The 18790-nt window shown below is 42.9% G+C and overlaps 1 protein-coding gene across 3 annotated transcripts in view; it reads left to right on the top strand.

Moving 5' to 3' along the window:
* LOC125452282 (TOG array regulator of axonemal microtubules protein 2-like) overlaps positions 1-8139 on the top strand; it is an 88284-nt gene extending 80145 nt beyond the window's left edge. For 2 of the 3 annotated variants that reach the window (XM_048530505.2, XM_048530510.2), the window contains 3 exons: positions 1275-1491; positions 2487-2573; positions 3162-7429. In XM_048530505.2, the coding sequence (XP_048386462.1) occupies positions 1275-1491; positions 2487-2573; positions 3162-3415 (558 nt within the window). In that variant the 3' untranslated portion in view covers positions 3416-7429. The other variant, XR_007247520.2, reaches the window with a different exon arrangement.
* The last annotated feature ends 10651 nt before the right edge of the window (positions 8140-18790 follow it).

The raw sequence follows: 18790 nt of genomic DNA on the forward strand, positions 1-18790 counted from the left end.
ATTTGCCTGGATGAGTACAGCTACAATAACATTCAAGACACTTGAAACCATTCAGGGCAAAGCTGTTCGTTTGACTTGGCCCCACATCGACAAACATCCACTCTCTCCGCCAGTGGCTAATCTTCTGGGGACGTGTGTTCAAATCGCACCATGGCAGATCATGAAATTTGAATTCGATAAACTCTGGAATAAAAACATAGCCAAATGGCGACCAACTAATGATTATTATAAAATCCCATTTGGTCCCTGAATGTCCTTGAGGATTCTTGTGAAGAAGTAGTGTTCTTATCTCTGGATTAGGAGGCAGGAACTCACATCCTACCTACGCCAGAGGCGGGCCATAACATCCCTGAACAGGTTGATTAAAAAATATTTAAGATAAAAAGAGCAGGGATTTTTCCACTGACCCTTGAGGCATTTAGAGAGAAGTGGGCTCCATGCGGTTGGAATACATTATGGTCCCCCTCCCTCTGTTCCTCCATTTCTTCACTTTTGTTATTGTTGCAGGGACAGTGTTTTCAATTGTTGTTTGATTTAATTTGTTAATTGGCTGATTTGGCAGTAGGTATTTAAAAAAGGAAAGCAAGGCCATGGCCAACACTCCTTATAATTTGTTCATTGATTTGGTGGTGAATTATTAAAAGAAAAGGAGCTGGGATTTTCCCCAGATAACACAGCATGAAGCTGGATGAACACAGCAGGCCGAGCAGCATCAGAGGAGCAGGAAAGTTTGATGTTTTGGATCGAGACCCTTCTTCAGAAATTGAGTTTCTCCATCTGTTTTCTGGATAGCAAGAAGATCCAGAAGGAGAAGCCTGTGCTTGTATTGAACTGTATTTTCACAATAAAATGGTTGTAAATTTCAGAAAGTCTTCCCTTGCCTGATTCAGTGCAAGGATATTAGTTTAGTTTGTGAAACACCATTGTCTAAGCACATCAGCGCTGTGACTAACTAATCCCAACGTACTGAACTCTCTCCAGTAGTTTAGCCATTTGAAATTATTTTCTATTCTCTGTTCTCCATCCATTAACCAACATGTAACTAAAACTGTTATGTTACCCAAGTCCCTTGAAGCATGATCTCCTGTTGCAGTATGATATCTTATTGAATATAATAAAGTACCACAAAGGTTACAATTTGGGATAAGATAGCATGACCGTTTAATATAATAATCAGTACGTGCAAATTATTACCCTTTGGCGATTGGGCTTGGCTAAAGTGTCCTGCATTTTCTGATTCTGGTTCTCAGGCTTTTGTTGGCTTCATTTTTCAGATATTTGATGTCTTCATTCCAAGACTTCAGGACTCGAATAAGAAAGTGAACCAGTTTGCACTGCAGTCCATGTCAACAATGATCCCAGTGCTGAAGGATGATTTGCACCGGGTCTTACATTCGATAGTCATTGTGGTCACTGACAACCTGAACTCAAAGAACACGGGCATTTACACTGCAGCTGTGCACGTCCTCGATACACTGATTGATCATATAGGTAGGCCTCAGGGTCCACAAGCACTTTCGTTTACAAGGCACACAATTGGCCACAGTTGTGAGGTCATGAATCCATTGCAAATATGTATGCAATTCCCTTAACAAACTTAAAAGAGCATCATTACCGTTCCATTCAAAAATCTGATCATCAGTTTAGTTCATGCATTTTTCATGACCTCCCTAGTTTATTTAAAACACTTATTAATTTAAACTGGTGGTTCTGATACAGGTCTCGTTTGTATGCTCATTGAGCATTTATAGCAATGTTTGAATGCCAGTTTCTATCTATTGTTATGGTGTATGTATAAATCAAAACAAGTTCAGAAAGCACTGAGATGAAGTTCTACAGTATGGTTTCGTTTCATTCATGCATTGGCAGTCCCTTGCAGACAAGGATGTGATTTGTTTACTCACTGTACAACTGATTTGTAGAGCCAAGCAGCACTGAAACAGACCCTTCGGTCCAACTTATCTTTCTGTCCTCTCTGTTTGCATACTTTAACAAACCTGGTAGATTAAAATTCTAAAGGTGCCATCTTGCCACAGCAGCTTTAAAGATGTTACTGGCTCCAATTGGATTAACGTACTTATTTTGACAATATTGTCTCCACGAATGAAAATCACTCAATCTACGTTATTGTCTTCAGTAGGACAAGAATCTCAAGAAGTTAGTAGATGAGGGTTTAAAAATAAAATTAATCAGACAAAATACATGAGGGATTAAATCTCAGATTTTCCAGCTATTCACGACATGTTTAAGGAGAAAGTGTGTCGTTTGAGACCAGAAACAAGACCATCTAAAAGTATTTTACATCTATAACTGATGATATCATAAATGTTACAGACTTCAACCTTCTGGTGCTATAATGATGCAGAGTAAATGATCTGCCATTCATATGGGGTGGATTGGGTTAACTTTTCTCTATTTATTGATCAATTATCTGATTCTTATGTCCAGGAGCATTAATTGTTATTGCTTTACTCTCCCTGTAAAAGACAACTTACTGCTCCTTCAGCCCTTCACCAGCAGAGTGCAGTTCATCAGTGGCCGTGCGATGCAGGACATCATAGAGCGACTGTCAGGTGAGCCTGTGGATAAGGAGATAATTACAACATAATGTTTAGGGAACTTGAGTCAGGGTGTAACTTCATGAAGTGTGAATTCTAAGTTTAGATGTGACTTTTGCATTTCTTAATACTTTAAAAAGAATCTTTAGTTATTGCTAATGAGAATCATTGAATGTTTATGGTCTGGAAGATGATCATTCAGTCCATCATTACTGTGCCAGCTCTCCACAAGAGTAAATATCCTCATCCCATTTCACCTGAACCTCTGCAAATACTTGTTCTCTTCAGATATAAGCAGCTTTTTAAAGAACAAAAGATAGCGAGGTGGGAGAGATTTGGGGATGGATTTATGGAGCTCAGGGTCCTGGTGTTCCTCAGGGAACAAGAGAATGAGAAAGCGAGAAACTGTCCCCTCATCCTTGAGGTCAAGGTAACTAATATACTTGAGCTTCCACCTTTACCTCCCCTCATGTTGATGGATGTTTAAATCTGAGCTGTCCACTCTGATACTCGCATAGACCCATATCCAGGTTAGGTGGTTGTAGGTTGTGATGCAGTCCAGACCCACACTGCTGATTCTGTGGTTTTCTTCCTTGTTTGCAGTCCTTGTGCAGCCAGTGTATTGTCGAAAGCCTCAAACCGTGGAGCGGTATGTTTTGCCTGTACTCTGGTACCTACTGGGCAATATGACTGGGAATGGAGTGATCAAGGGTGGAAGCAGGAATGTGCGTGGCGTGACGGCCAAACTGGCAACCAACCTGCACCAACACATGGGTACTAGCCTTCAGGAGTATGCAGCGAGCCAGCCAACACACGTCATCAAAGCACTGCGAGAGCTGTCCGAAAAGGAGCTTTAATCACACAGCCCATCACATCAGGACCATCTCGAATCTGGGGTTGCCAAGCCTCCAGGATTATCCTGGTGTTTGCAGGAATTAATGGCCATTCTCATGGAGACAGTCCTGAGAAGGATCAGAGAAAAATAACAGGGCCCCTTTTCTGAAAAAGAAAACTACCATTTTAACAACAAGAATTATTTGAAGGCTTTTATTTGTTAATTGCAGTGATGGATGAAGGTGGGCAATAGGTTGGAGGTCATTCAAGCATTGTCTAAATGAAAAATTCACTTTCTCCTTGGAGGATAACCATCATGAGGGTTGGCCAATGACACGAGTGTGGGGCTGGGGAGGTTAATGGTGGACATATGTTTTTTTTTGTTGCAGAAGTGGAATCTGATCAAACCATTAAGAAAATTTGTAATGTGTGCGCACAAACACACACACACATGCATATACGCATGCATTTAAACAAACACAGAGAATCTCTCTCATACTTACACTGTCATTCTCTTGCACATTCTCACTCTCACACATATGCACATTCACTCTCATGCATACACTCGTACACAATGTCACACTTTCTCTTCACTTTCTCACAAAAACGTTCTTTCTCTCAAGCAGACGCATACATTGACTTGCTCTGGCAATGTTCATGAAGGTGCATTATATAAAAATTTTGTTACCAGTCCTTGATAGGCTGCATGGTTTGTGTCTCCTGAGCTGAAGCTGGGTGGAGAGGACAGAAATTGCCTTTTGTTTCAAAAAAAAGGTAAATATCTATGTTCTGTTGGCTCAGATGGCTGGTTTACAATGCAGAGTGCTGCCAACAGTATAGGTTCAATTCCAGCATGGGCTGAGGTTACCATGAAAGACTCTTCTTCTCAATCTCTCCCCTTGTTCTAGGTGTGGCGACCTCAGATTGAACCACCAGTAGTCATGTCTCTCTCTCTAATGGCAAAGCATCTCTATGGTCTTCTGAGGCAATGGCAACTTAACTTTTCATGTAGAAAATGCGTAACTTGTTAATGTGCTCTAGAACATTGATGTTTGTAAGACTTTAATGCATCTCTTTTTTTTGTAATATTTTATTATTGGTGCAAGATGACTTTGCAGTTGATATTGTCATATGGCATTTAGCATAAACCACAATGAGCCACCTATGCATGATTGTCCAAGTTTAAGCGACAACATGTGGGGGTCTTGTTTTCAAAGTTGAACTGTCAGAGCTGTACTAAAGCTGAAAGGCACACAGTAATGTTTTGAGTAAGTGGTACGTTTACCAGCTTCTTTCTGCTCCAAAGAAGGGTCATTTCAGCCTTTAAATATTAACTCTGTGTGTGTCTCCACATATGCTGCCAGACCTGTTGAGTATCTCCATTCACTGTTTTTATTTCTCATTTTCAGCATCTGCAGTATTTTGCTTTTATTTGCAGGACTTGATTTATCCCATTTGGAAGGACCAGAGGTTTTGAAAACAAAAATGTTCCTTGTCTTTGGACTGCCACAGGAATTCTAACCTTTGTAGAACCGGAGTGGTGGGGGACCTGTGAAGGAGGAAGGAAGGTGCATGGTGAAAGTTTCTCAGAAAATAATGCGTATTGCAACAGGATGTAGCCTGGAGAAGGTCATGAGTACCCCTTACAGGTGGATCTGTAACTACTCAAGACATCTTCCTACAAAATCCTAGAAAAGATCTCACTAACTTTTAAAGGGGACCCAATAAATTTCGGTGTTGGCTGGGGGTAAGCTTGGTGAGCTGCAATAGTGTTCATAAGTGGGGGAACACTTTGGGACCAGTGATCATAATTTTACTGGTATTAAAATAGTTAGGGAAAAGGATAGGCCTTGTATAAAAATTAAAGTTCTTAATTGGAGTAAGGCAAATTTTGACAGAACGAGGCAAGAACTTTCAAAAGTTGATTGGAGTGGATTGTTCACAGGTAAAGGGGTGACTGGCCAGTGGGAGGTTTTCAAAAGTGAGAGTTCAGAGGCATTGTATTTCAGCTAGAGTGAAGGATAAGACCAGTAAGAGTAGGAAACAATGGAAGAATAAAGGCATTGAGGCTCTAGTCAAGAATAAGAAGGAGTCATATCTTAGGTGTAGACAACTGGCATCCAGTGAATCTCTTGATAACAAAATGTGGAGCTAGATGAACACAGCAGGCCAAGCAGCATCTTAGGATTCTCCAGCATCTGCAGTTCCCATTATCTCCAGTGACTCTCTTGATGACCATAGGCGTTTAGGGGCATTCTTCAGGAAATCGGGATGGCAAGAAAGGCGATATGAGATAGCATTGGCAGGTAAGGTTAAGGATAATCCAAAGAGACTCTACATGTACATTAAGAGCAAAAGACCAACTAGAGAGAGAACAGGGCCCCTTAAAGGTCAATGAAATTGTCTATATGTGAAACCACAGGAGGTGGGTGAGATACTGAATGAATATTTCATGTCAGTCTTTAGCGTGGAGAAAGAAATGGTGGCTAGAGAATTTGGGGAAATAAACACTGATGAGTTGAAAACAGTCCACATTACAGATGAGGAAGAGCTAAAGGTCTTAAAAAGCGTAAAGATAGATTAATCTCTGGGACCTGATTAAACGTATCCCAGGACGTTGTGGGGAGTTAGAGAAGAAAACTTGGCTCCAGACCAATCAAAAAAAGGTAAGGAGCTGAACCTCAAATGGTGAGTTGAGTGTGACTAACCTTGACATCAATGCAGATTTTCACCCACTAAGGCATTAAGAGGCCCAAGCAGGAGTCATTTGGAATTGTGGAAACTCTTCGTTCAATGGAGACACTTAATATAAAGGAACAAACAAAAAAACTTTGTTAGAAAAACTCAGTTCTGGCATCAGCTGTGGAGGGAAGATGGATCACAGGACTCTAAAATTATCTCTGTTTTCTCTCCATAGACACTGCCAGACCTGATGGGTTTCTCCAGCAGTTTCTATTTTTGTTTGTTTCAGATCTCCAGCATCCACAGTTTTTTAAAACCAGCACAAAGGATGATGATTGAGGTTGTCACCTCAGTTCCTAGGCATCTCTACAGAAATCCTCAGGGTAGACCCAACCATCTTCAGCTACTTCATCTAGGAGCTTCCTACCATCTTCAGGTCAGAAGTGGGGATAATTGTTGATGATTGGGCAATGTTTTCACCATTCATGACTCATCAGACACTGAAGCAGTCCACATTCAAATCCAGCAAGATGTGGTCAATATTTAGGCTTGGACTGGCAAGTGGCAAATAGCATTCATATTGCACAAGGGCCAGAAAATGACCATCTCCAATAAAACAGAATCTAGCCATTGCCTTTAGCCAAGGGAATGTAACTGAACATCAGTCAACTCACGGAGGTTACCACTGATGAGAAACTGAACAACCCATATAAATATTGTGGCTACAAGAGCATATCAGGGGCCAGGAATTCCATGGTGTGTAACTCAGCTCCTGGCTTCCCAAAGCTAATCTTGAGTCACAAGTCAACAATGTGTTGGAACACTGTCCACTTGACTGGATGAATGCAGCTCCATTCAGGAAAGTCAATTTCATCTGGAACAAAGCAGCCTGCTTGATTAGCATCTGATCCACCACAATAAACATATATATGATGCACAGCAAGAAATCATATTTTATGACACATTTCATACCCTGCACCCTCTAACACCACAGTGACACATATATGGTGTTATAAAGCGGAGATTGACCCCTCTTCTGAGAATTAAAGCCAAAATATCCAAAGTGGAAAATCTTGCCTCATAATCTGTAAAACGAGTGTGAAAAGTGGTGTAAGCCGCTTTTCAGTAACTTCTAGCGGTTAAGTTAAAATAAACTGGTGACATTTGCTTCAAATTGTTACTTGTTGATTTTATTTATCTAGCTCTAAGTGAACAAATTAACTAAATTATTAACAAATGGAATAAATCCCTTCTAACTACTAACTATTCCGAAGTAAAGCAAGATTCTAATGGTGTGCTGTTCCAATAAATACAGGTACCACTTATATTTAAAAAAAAATAACTTAGTCTTTCTGTGTCTTCCAGAATGTTCTGTGCCTTCTCCGTCAATTCTTAAGTCAGGAATACCTTCTCTGTTGATTCTCCTGTCAGGAATAGTCACCATTTGTGCTGTTGGTACTGCTGTTATTTGGATGGTACTTCCTCGAAGACATAGAGGAGCTGTGAGAGGCAGTGGTTTTCTCTTGAGAGCTGAGGGCTGTCAGCACTAGTAGATGGCAGTTAGCTCTGTAGCTTTGTCTAACTGTCCCCTTCTTTTACACCCTTGATGATATCTCAATATTTCTTACAATAGGATTGGTCATGTTGTCAAAACCATTAGATTTTATATTAATTTTTTTGGTATCTAAATGCCTGGTTCAAATTGATTGACGAAATTCAAAAGTTTAGTCTTGGTAAAAGCTGCTGCCTCGTCTACTAACTGTACAACCTTTCAATACAAATGTTTCGATTGCAGTGCACTCTGTGTAGTTGTAACCTTTCAAGCTGCTGTTCTCAGATATTTATTTTAAATTTCTAAGCATAACAAAAGCACATCAGCTTTTAAAGCGACCACCTAATGCTTTCCCTTCGAGCACTTTACAAACACCAAGCTCTAGCTTCCTGACTTCCATTCACAAGTACGCTACCCAACTTGGCAAAGGCACCTACCCCAAGAAAATAAAAGAACCATCATTATGAAAAGAGATAATGGGAACTGCAGATGCTGGAGAATCCAAGATAACAAAGTGTGAAGCTGGATGAACACAGCAGGCCAAGCAGCATCTCAGGAGCACAAAAGCTGACGTTTTGGGCCTAGACCCTTCATCAGAGAGGGGAATGGGGTGAGGGTTCTGGAATAAATAGGGAGAGAGGGGGAGGCGGACCGAAGATGGAGAGAAAAGAAGATAGGTGGAGTGGAGAGTATAGGTGAGGAGGTAGGGTGGGGATAGGTCAGTCCAGGGAAGACAGACAGGTCAAGGAGGTGGGATGAGGTTAGTAGGTAGGAAATGGAGGTACGGCTTGAGGTGGGAGGAAGGGATGGGTGAGAGGAAGAACAGGTTAGGGAGGCAGAAACAGGTTGGACTGGTTTTGGGATGCGGTGGGGGAAGGGGAGATTTTGAAGCTGGTGAAGTCCACATTGATACCATGGGGCTGCAGGGTTCCCAAGCGGAATATGGGTTGCTGTTCCTGCAACCTTCAGGTAGCATCATTGTGGCACTGCAGGAGGCCCATGATGGACATGTCATCTAAAGAATGGGAGGGGGAGTTAAAATAGTTTGCGACTGGGAGGTGCAGTTGTTTATTGCGAACCAAGCGGAGGTGTTCTGCAAAGCGGTCCCCAAGCCTCCGCTTGGTTTCCCCAAAGTAGAGGAAGCCACACCGGGTACAAGGGATACAGTATACCACATTGGCAGATGTGCAGGTGAACCTCTGCTTAATGTGGAAAGTCATCTTGGGGCCTGGGATGGGGGTGAGGGAGGAGGTGTGGGGGCAAGCGTAGCACTTCCTGTGGTTGCAGGGGAAGGTGCCGGGTGTGGTGGGGTTGGATGGCAGTGTGGAGCGAACAAGGGAGTCACGGACAGAGTGGTCTCTCCAGAAGGCAGACAAGAGTGGGGATGGAAAAATGTCTTGGGTGGTGGGGTCAGATTGTAGATGGTGGAAGTGTCGGAGGATGATGTGTTGTAACCGGAGGTTGGTGGGGTGGTGTGTGAGAACGAGGGGGGATCCTCTTTGGGTGGTTGTGGTGGGGGCGGGGTGTGAGGGATGTAATGCAGGAAATGCGGGAGACGCGGTCAAGGGCGTTCTTGACCACTGTCGGGGGGAAGTTGCGGCCCTTGAAGAACTTGGACATCTGGGATGTGCGGGAGTGGAATGCCTCATCTTGGGAGCGGATGCGGTGGAGGAATTGGGAATAGGGGGTGGAATTTTTGCAGGAGGGTGGGTGGGAGGAGGTGTATTCTAGGTAGCTGTGGGAGTCGGTGGGCTTGAAATGGACATCAGTTACAAGCTGGTTGCCTGAGATGGAGACTGAGAGGTCCAGGAAGGTGAAGGATGTGTTGGAGATGGCCCAGGTGAACTTGAGATTGGGGTGGAAGGTGTTGGTGAAGTGGATGAACTGTTCGAGCTCCTCTGGGGAGCAAGAGGCGGCACTGATACAGTCATCAATGTAACGGAGGAAGAGGTGGGGTTTGGGGCCTGTGTAGGTGCGGAAGAGAGACTGTTCCACGCAACCTACAAAGAGGCAGGCATAGCAGGGGCCCATGCGGGTGCCCATGGCCACCCCCTTTGTCTGTAGGAAGTGGGAGGAATCGAAAGGTATCAATGTGGACTTCACCAGCTTCAAAATCTCCCCTTCCCCCACCGCATCCCAAAACCAAGACAACAAAATATGAGGCTGGATGAACACAGCAGGCCCAGCAGCATCTCCGGAGCATAAAAGCTGACGTTCCGGGCCTTGACCCTTCATCTGATGAAGGGCCTAATCCCGGATCGTCAGCTTTTGTGCTCCTGAGATGCTGTTGGGCCTGCTGTGTTCATCCAGCCTCACATTTTGTTGTCTTGGATTCTCCAGCATCTGCAGTTCCCATTATCACTATCACGCATCCCAAAACCAGCCCAGTTCGTCCCCTCCCCCCACTGCATCACACAACCAGCCCAGCTCATTCCCCCCCACCACTGCATCCCAAAACCAGTCCAACCTGTCTCTGCCTCCCTAACCTGCTCTTCCTCTCACCCATCCCTTCCTCCCACCTCAAGCCGCAGCTCCATTTGCCACCTACTAACCTCAACCCACCTCCTTGACCTGTTCATCTTCCCTCGACTGACCTATCCCCTCCCTACCTCCCCACCTATACTCTCCTCTCCATCTATCTTCTTTTCTTCCATCTTCGGTCTGCCTCCCCCTCTCTCCCTATTTATTCCAGAACCCTCACCCCATCCCCCTCTCTGATGAAGGGTCTAGGCCCGAAACGTCAGCTTTTGTGCTCCTGAGATGCTGCTTGGCCTGCTGTGTTCATCCAGCTCCACACTTTATTATCATTATGAAAAGATGGCTTCTTCTTTTTGTAAAGCCTTAACTCCATTATATTACTCGATCCATAGCTCATTAATCTAGAGTTAAACACTTTGTACTAATTATATTTATATATAACATTGACACTGCAGCTTCTATTTTATATACGCATATTTCTTTTAATCTCATGTGTGATGAATTAAATGCTTCTAACATGAGACTCCATCAAAATCATCTCGTGTTCTTGTCATTAATTCTTCCTAGAAATGTTAAAAGATGGTGATATACAATTGTATCTAATGCATTGTTTGCAATGTAAACCTTAAGATGTTGTGAGGCCATTATCAATGTCAGTAACTCTTTTTAAATGGCTGAGTATTTTTTTCTGGTGGATATTGAGCTTTTTTGTAAAATAACCAATTGGCCTTTCAATTCCACAATTGTCCTCCTGTTACAGCGTAACTCCACACCATACATTGCTATGTCGATGACAACTTTGAAGTTTTCGAAAGATTTGGCGTGGCTAAAACTGGTGCAGTAGTTAACACTGCTTTCACTTTCTCAAATTCCTCTTGACATTGTTCTGTCCACTGAAATTTCATGTTTTTTTTTAAACCAACCCATCAACGGTGCCAATATGCTACTAAAGTTTGGTCTATGTTTCCTGTAGGCTCCGCTGAATCCTAAAAAAATGTAGCACTTCCTTCTTTGAGGATGGTCTTGGAAGTTTGTTGATGGCCTTTCTCTTCATGTTCCTTTGTGTCATCATTCTGCATCCGGTGTTGCCCTAAGGAATTCACTGCCACCACCGTAAATTTTGCCAAGTTTATAATCAACTTTGCCTTTCGTAGTCTCTCAAAGAGCTTTTCCCACACAGCCCTCCTCCAGCCTTGGAATTGGGTATGAGCCAGAGTTGGTCAGGGTGTTAACCTTCCAATAATCTACACTGAAGCATTGGTTTCCAAATCTAATGGTACACTATGTGATCGGCAAGCTCCACTCACGTTTACTCATCTCAATGATGTCTTCTTGGAGCATTGCTTCCACTTCCTTCTGAACATGTGTTGCTTTGAGAGGATTAGGCCTGTAGGGATCTTGTATTAGAACATAGAACATAGGACATAGAACAGTACAGTGCAGTCCAGGCCCTTCGGCCCACGATGTTGTGCTGAACTTTTACCCTAATCCTAAGGTCTATCTAATATCCACCGCTACCTTATACTATCATTCATATGCCTATCTAATAGCTGCATAACTGCCCCTAATGAGGCCAACTCCACTACCCTCTCTGGCAATGCTTTCCACACCCCTGCCACTCTCTGAGGAAAGAACCTATCTCTGACACCTCCCCGATATCTACCTGCTTTCACTTTAAAACTATGCCCCCTCGTAAAAGTTACCTCCACTCTAGGAAAATGTCTCTGGCTGTCTACTCTATCTATACCTCTGATCATTTTGTACACCTCTATCAAGTCACCTCTCAGCCTTCGTCATTCTAAAGAGAAAAGCCCTAGCGCTCTCAATCTTTCCTCGTAAGACCTTCCCTCCATTCCAGGCAACATCCTGGTAAATCTCCTCTGTACCTTTTCTAATGCTTCCACATCTTTCCTGTAATGAGGCGACCAGACCTGGACACAATACTCCAGATGTGGCCAAACCAGGCTTTTGTATAGCTGGGGCATAATTTCACAGCTCTTGAACTCAGTCCCTCTATTAATTAAAGCTTACACATCATATGCCTACTTAACACCTCTATCCACCTGGGTGGCAGCTCTCCGGGAAATGTGAACATGAACCCCAAGATCTCTCTGCTCCTCCACACTGCCAAGAATCTTTCCATTAACCCTGTATTCTGCTTTCAAATTTGTCCTTCCAAAATGAATCAAAATGTTTTAGGGGAACAGCATTCCCTACTTCAACATCATGCATGATGGCGTTAGGCCTCCCCAGTCTATGTCTACATAGATCCTCATTGCACTGTAAAAGTCTTTGAATTCAATTCTCTGTTCCTGGGACAGATAGCTCACTGCCATATCCCATTCTTTAAGGACTTAATCATTGTTCAATTTATTCTGAGGCACATCAAAATGCCAGTCACCTGGATTTGGTTCCTCATTCTGAGTGGCAGTAACTAATACCTGTTTCTCCAGTCCCCTTTCCCTGTCACAGTAAGGTTTCAGCATGTTCACATGACATACCTGATTAATGTTTTTCCTATCTTTACCAGATAATTCAACCAACTTAGCTTCTCCTCAATCTGATAGGGACCACTAAACCTTGCTTTGAAGGAATTTCCTACCACTGGTAACAGCACCGATAATTTATTCCCATGGGCGAATGGATTTTAGATTACTTATCTGTTTCTTCATGAGGTGCTGTGCCACCTTCAGATGCTGTCTACCTAATTCACTGACTCGGTTTCACCTTTCTTTCACCTCATACATACTCCAACTGTGAGATCTCTGTCTTTGGACTTATCAACTTTTCCTTAATTAACTTTAAAGGGCCTCTTATTTTATGTCCGAATATTGATTCAAATGTAGTAACCCGAGTTCATTCATTTCGACCATCTCGAAAAGCAAATTATACCTTTATCCCAATCATTTGGGTAATGCTGGCAATATGCCCTCAGCATTGTCTTTAGGATCTGATACCACCTTTCCAACGATCCCTGGGATTCAGAATGGTAGGCACTTGATTTTAAAGTGTTTGATGCCTGAACTATCCACGACCTCCTTAAATAATTTGGCACTAAAATTGGACCCTTGGTCTGTCTGAATGTCCCTGCATAGTCCATAATGGGTAAAGAAAACAAGCGAGTCCTCCACAGCTTTCTTTGCCTTGACATTCCAGAATGGATGATAAAATGTGAGGCTGGATGAACACAGCAGGCCAAGCAGCATCTCAGGAGCACAAAAGCTGACGTTTCGGGCCTAGACCCTTCATCAGAGAGGGGGATGGGGGGAGGGAACTGGAATAAATAGGGAGAGAGGGGGAGGCGGGCCGAAGATGGAGAGCAAAGAAGATAGGTGGAGAGGGTGTAGGTGGGGAGGTAGGGAGGGGATAGGTCAGTCCAGGGAAGACGGACAGGTCAAGGAGGTGGGATGAGGTTAGTAGGTAGCTGGGGGTGCGGCTGGGGGTGGGAGGAAGGGATGGGTGAGAGGAAGAACCGGCTAGGGAGGCAGAGACAGGTTGGACTGGTTTTGGGATGCAGTGGGTGGGGGGGAAGAGCTGGGCTGGTTGTGTGGTGCAGTGGGGGGAGGGGATGAACTGGGCTCGTTTAGGGATGCAGTGGGGGAAGGGGAGATTTTGAAACTGGTGAAGTCCACATTGATACCATATGGCTGCAGGGTTCCCAGGCGGAATATGAGTTGCTGTTCCTGCAACCTTCGGGTGGCATCATTGTGGCAGTGCAGGAGGCCCATGATGGACATGTCATCAAGAGAATGGGAGGGGGAGTGGAAATGGTTTGCGACTGGGAGGTGCAGTTGTTTGTTGCAACAAACAACTGCACCTCCCAGTCGCAAACCATTTCCACTCCCCCTCCCATTCTCTTGATGACATGTCCATCATGGGCCTCCTGCACTGCCACAATGATGCCACCCGAAGGTTGCAGGAACAGCAACTCATATTCCGCCTGGGAACCCTGCAGCCATATGGTATCAATGTGGACTTCACCAGTTTCAAAATCTCCCCTTCCCCCACTGCATCCCTAAACCAGCCCAGTTCATCCCCTCCCCCCACTGCACCACACAACCAGCCCAGCTCTTCCCCCCCACCCACTGCATCCCAAAACCAGTCCAACCTGTCTCTGCCTCCCTAACCGGTTCTTCCTCTCACCCATCCCTTCCTCCCACCCCCAGCCGCACCCCCAGCTACCTACTAACCTCATCCCACCTCCTTGACCTGTCCGTCTTCCCTGGACTGACCTATCCCCTCCCTACCTCCCCACCTACACCCTCTCCACCTATCTTCTTTGCTCTCCATCTTCGGCCCGCCTCCCCCTCTCTCCCTATTTATTCCAGTTCCCTCCCCCCATCCCCCTCTCTGATGAAGGGTCTAGGCCCGAAACGTCAGCTTTTGTGCTCCTGAGATGCTGCTTGGCCTGCTGTGTTCATCCAGCCTCACATTTTATCATCTTGGAATCTCCAGCATCTGCAGTTCCCATTATCTCTGATACTATTCCAGAATGGAATTGCCTCTGGAAACCTGGTAGACGCTTCCATTATGGTTAGCAAATACTGGTACTCGCTTTTGGTTACAGGGAGGGGACCTACACACTCGATCATAACCTGCGTAAAAGGTTCTTCAAATGTGGGAATTAACATCAAAGGTGCTGGTTCTATTGCTGCCTATGGCATTCCTACTGTCTAACACATATAACAGGTATGACAAAATTAAACACAATCTGTATGTAATTCAGGCCAATAAAAATGCTTCTGTATGTTAGCCTGAGTCTTCCTCATTTCTAAAAGACCTCCTCCAGGTGAATCATGTGTTACCTGCAATACTTCCTGTCTGTATTCTACCAGCAACACAATCTGGTGAACCTCTGCACTAGCCTGTCAAGGTCTCCATTTCCACCTTAAGATTTTATCCTTACGGTAAAAGCATTCTGGAAATCACTTTGATTACTTTTCCAAGTAGGCTTTATCATATAAATCCTTTATCATCATTTTGTTGAAGCTCCATTGAGCTTTCAGAACTAAACACCTCTGATGATTCTCTCCCTGCTTAGGCTTTTCCTTTACCATCTCATTAAAAAGAGTGTTAGCTAACTGGACCTCAACTCCTTCATCTTTCTCTTTTGTTTTCCCTTCTTGCTTTAACTTATGGTGTGGGATCTTGTCACCACATAGCCCCAAAAAAATTCCAGGATATTTTTCTTTTAACTCCTCAATTCCCTGGGTTTCTTTTGGCTTTTCCACTACAATGGGCATCACTCCAACATGTAATCCAGCTATAACATTTCCAAGAATAAACTGTATTCCTGGAGTAACCAATTTTTTCCATCACTCCCACTATCATGTTCCCCAACCTTGATTGAACTTTACACAGGCAAACACTCCTCTCTCTATTAATACCTCAGATTACCATCCTCTCAGGCAATATTTCAGAGTGTAAATATTTTTATTTCTCATTTTTAAAAGACAGACTAGCTACTGCACCTCTGCCCAGACTTTACTTATGCTCTACCTATTATTTACCTACTTCTGCTGTTTGACCTGAGTAAATCTTATCCATACAGGTGAAATCTTTGAAAAAATCAGGCACTATCTTACCATCAAGCTGGTGCCTAGGCTGTGCACCCTCCTGCAGCTTCTTGGCTCCTCTTGGCATCTCCTTCACTTCCGCAACTAATTATCCTCGTTTTCCACATCTTTTTTCCCAGTGCCTTTCTTAAACCATCAACACTGCGATTTTGTGTGTCCCACCTTATTGCAGTGAAAACACTTGAGGTCTTTCACCTCTTTCCTACACATAGTCTTGGGTTTCTTTTCTCACATGTGGTAAACCGTTCCCAATGTAATCTACTTGCTTTTCATCAAAGGATCTCATTTGTTCCCCAATTTCTATCCCTCACAGAATGAAATTGCTGCTGCAAGCTTGCTTTTGGTTTATGCCCTAATGTGCATTAATCCACCATATCTGTAGCTCTTCCCATTGTTTTAATTCTGTTTGTCAACATGAATTGTTCTCACTTCTGGATGTGAGTTTTTAAACTCCTCCAGCAGAATAATATTGCTTAAAGCCTCATACAACTTTTCTACTTTTAATGCTCTCATCCATCAATCAAAGTTGCATTGTTTAAATCTTTCAAACTCAATATAAGTCTGATCTGGTTCCTATTTTACATTTCTGAACCATTGTCTATACACTTCTGGTACCAATTCCTAAGCACTCAAAATAGCCTTTTTCAATTGTTCATAATCTCTTGATGCCTTCTCTGACAGCACTGCGAACACCTCACTAGCCCTGCTTACCAACTTAGTCTGAATTAACATTATCCAGACAGTCTCTGGCCAGTTCATCTGTTTAGCCAATTTCTCAAAGGAAATGGAAAAGGGCTTCAACTACTGCAATTCTTTCCTTTTTTTGTTCTATTAGAAATTTTCTTTCCTGTTGTTTATCTTCCAACAACAATTGTCTCATTTGCAATTTATTTTTATCTAACTCCACTGCTGTTTCTCTGATAAATATAAATGTAAATGCTTGGCCAACAAGCCAAACTCTGTGACAATTTCAGCTTTTTTATTATCCCTAGTTAACCCTAATTTTAACCTGTTTGCTAGTTCTACAAGTGTCATCATTTTTCTGTCTTTCTAAACTTTCTTGGCAAATTTAGGAAGCATCATTGACCCCCAGAACCTCTCTAGCAATACTATGAGCCATTTCCCCACTTTTGATTTAACGAACAGCAAGCAACTGAAATTAAACAGATTTTCTACTTCGCACTTAAGATCCAGGACACTAGTCCCCTAGTCTGTTTAAATCTGCTGTGACCCTTTGTACCCTAAATCTGTTCAAATCTGTCCAGATCCTGGATGAGCCCGCAATCTGTTACAAAGCGGAGGTTGATAACCTCCCACCCCCCACCCCTCTGAGAACCAGAAATGAAATACCCAAAGAGGAGCACCTCACCCCTTCATCTGTAAAAGGAGTGTAAAAAGCAACGTAACCTGCCTTTCAGCAACTTCTAGTGGTTAAACAAAATAGATCCCTGACACTCACTTTAAAATCAACAAGGAGCAACTTACTGATCTAACTCTGACGGGGAACAAATTAACTAAACTTTCAACAAACAGCATAAATCCCCTCTTGCAACTCACTATTCCCAAATAAAGCAAGACTCTGATGGTATGCTATTCCATTAGAGACAAGTCCCACACAATACGTATAAAAATTTAGTCTCTCAAAGTTATAGCTAGGTTATATGTCTTCCAGAATGTTCTGTGTCTTCTCCATCGAATCTTCTGTCAGAAACATGCACTAGTTGTGCGGTGGTACTGCTGTTATTTAGATGGTGCTTTTTTCTAAGACATGGAGGCGGCTGTGTAGGGCAGTGATTCTCTTGAGAGCCGAGGGCTGTCAGCTCTGGCAGATGGCAGGTAGCTCCGTGGCTTTATTCAACTGTCCCCTTCTTTTATACCCTTGATGATATTTCAATATTTCTTACAATAGGAGTGGCCCTACATCGTCAAAACAAATAAATCTAAATTGAACTAGATTTTGCTATCTAGGTGCCTGGTTCAAATTGGCTAAATTCAAAAGCCTTTGTAAAAGGTGCTGCTTGGCCTGCTAACTGTACGGCCTTATGATATAAATGTTTCAATTTGGGTGCTTTCTGTTACTTGCAAACTTTCAAGCTGCTGCTCGCAGACATCCATTTTAAATCTCTATGCACAGCAAAAGCACATCATCTTTTAAAGGGACCACCCAATGCTTTATCCCTAGCATTTTACAAACCCCAAATTCTATCTTTCTGCCTCCCAATCCACAGGTACTCTGCACAACTTCACAACAGTAGGAACGTTATCACTTCGAATTTCCCTTTCAGACGACACATTATCTTGAAAGTATATTGCTGTTCCAAGATGGTCAACTTCCTGGAACTCTCATTCTAACAAAGCTCTGTACCTATAGCACATGAGAGAACACTCCTTTCTTAACTTGTGTGTAACCGCCTCTCCCCTCCCCACCCATAATCCCCACCCATAATGCAGTTTTCCTGATTATACACTTAACAGGAATAAAATTTTCCCCTATTCTTGGTTTTACTAGGAATGTTTCACTGGCACTGCAAGACCTCTTGTTAATGATAAAAGAATGTGTATAATGTAAGTAATGTCTGACTACTTTGTTAATCTTTATGGAATAAGCAATAATTAACTACAACCTATTTACAACTTTGCAGACTGAAATTGTCATTTGTGCACTATTATATTATGTTATTGTAAATAAATGATTATGACTGAGGTATACCTTTTAAATATTGTATTTTGTCTTTCTGGTTAAACAGTTATGATTAACATGAAAGAATTTTTAAAAATATCAAATTATTGGACAAGGAACATAGAAGCAGACTGTTTCCAGGAGTCCGAAACGTCAGCTTTTGTGCTCCTGAGATGCTGCTTGGCCTGCTGTGTTCATCCAGCCTCACATTTTATTATCTTGGATTCTCCAGCATCCGCAGTTCCCATTATCTCTGTTTCCAGGAGTTGCGGATTTGGAATGACGAATCTGGGTTCTAAGAGTAAATATATGACTGCGGGCAGAAGAAATGTAGGCTATGGATTTAATTACCATGTTCATGATTTCAGGCAAAACCTTTTCCAACATCGAATATGAGATTGAAAATGTAGGGATATGAAGGTAAATGAGA

This window comes from Stegostoma tigrinum, chromosome 4, assembly GCF_030684315.1.
Source record: "Stegostoma tigrinum isolate sSteTig4 chromosome 4, sSteTig4.hap1, whole genome shotgun sequence".
Taxonomy (NCBI): domain Eukaryota; kingdom Metazoa; phylum Chordata; class Chondrichthyes; order Orectolobiformes; family Stegostomatidae; genus Stegostoma; species Stegostoma tigrinum.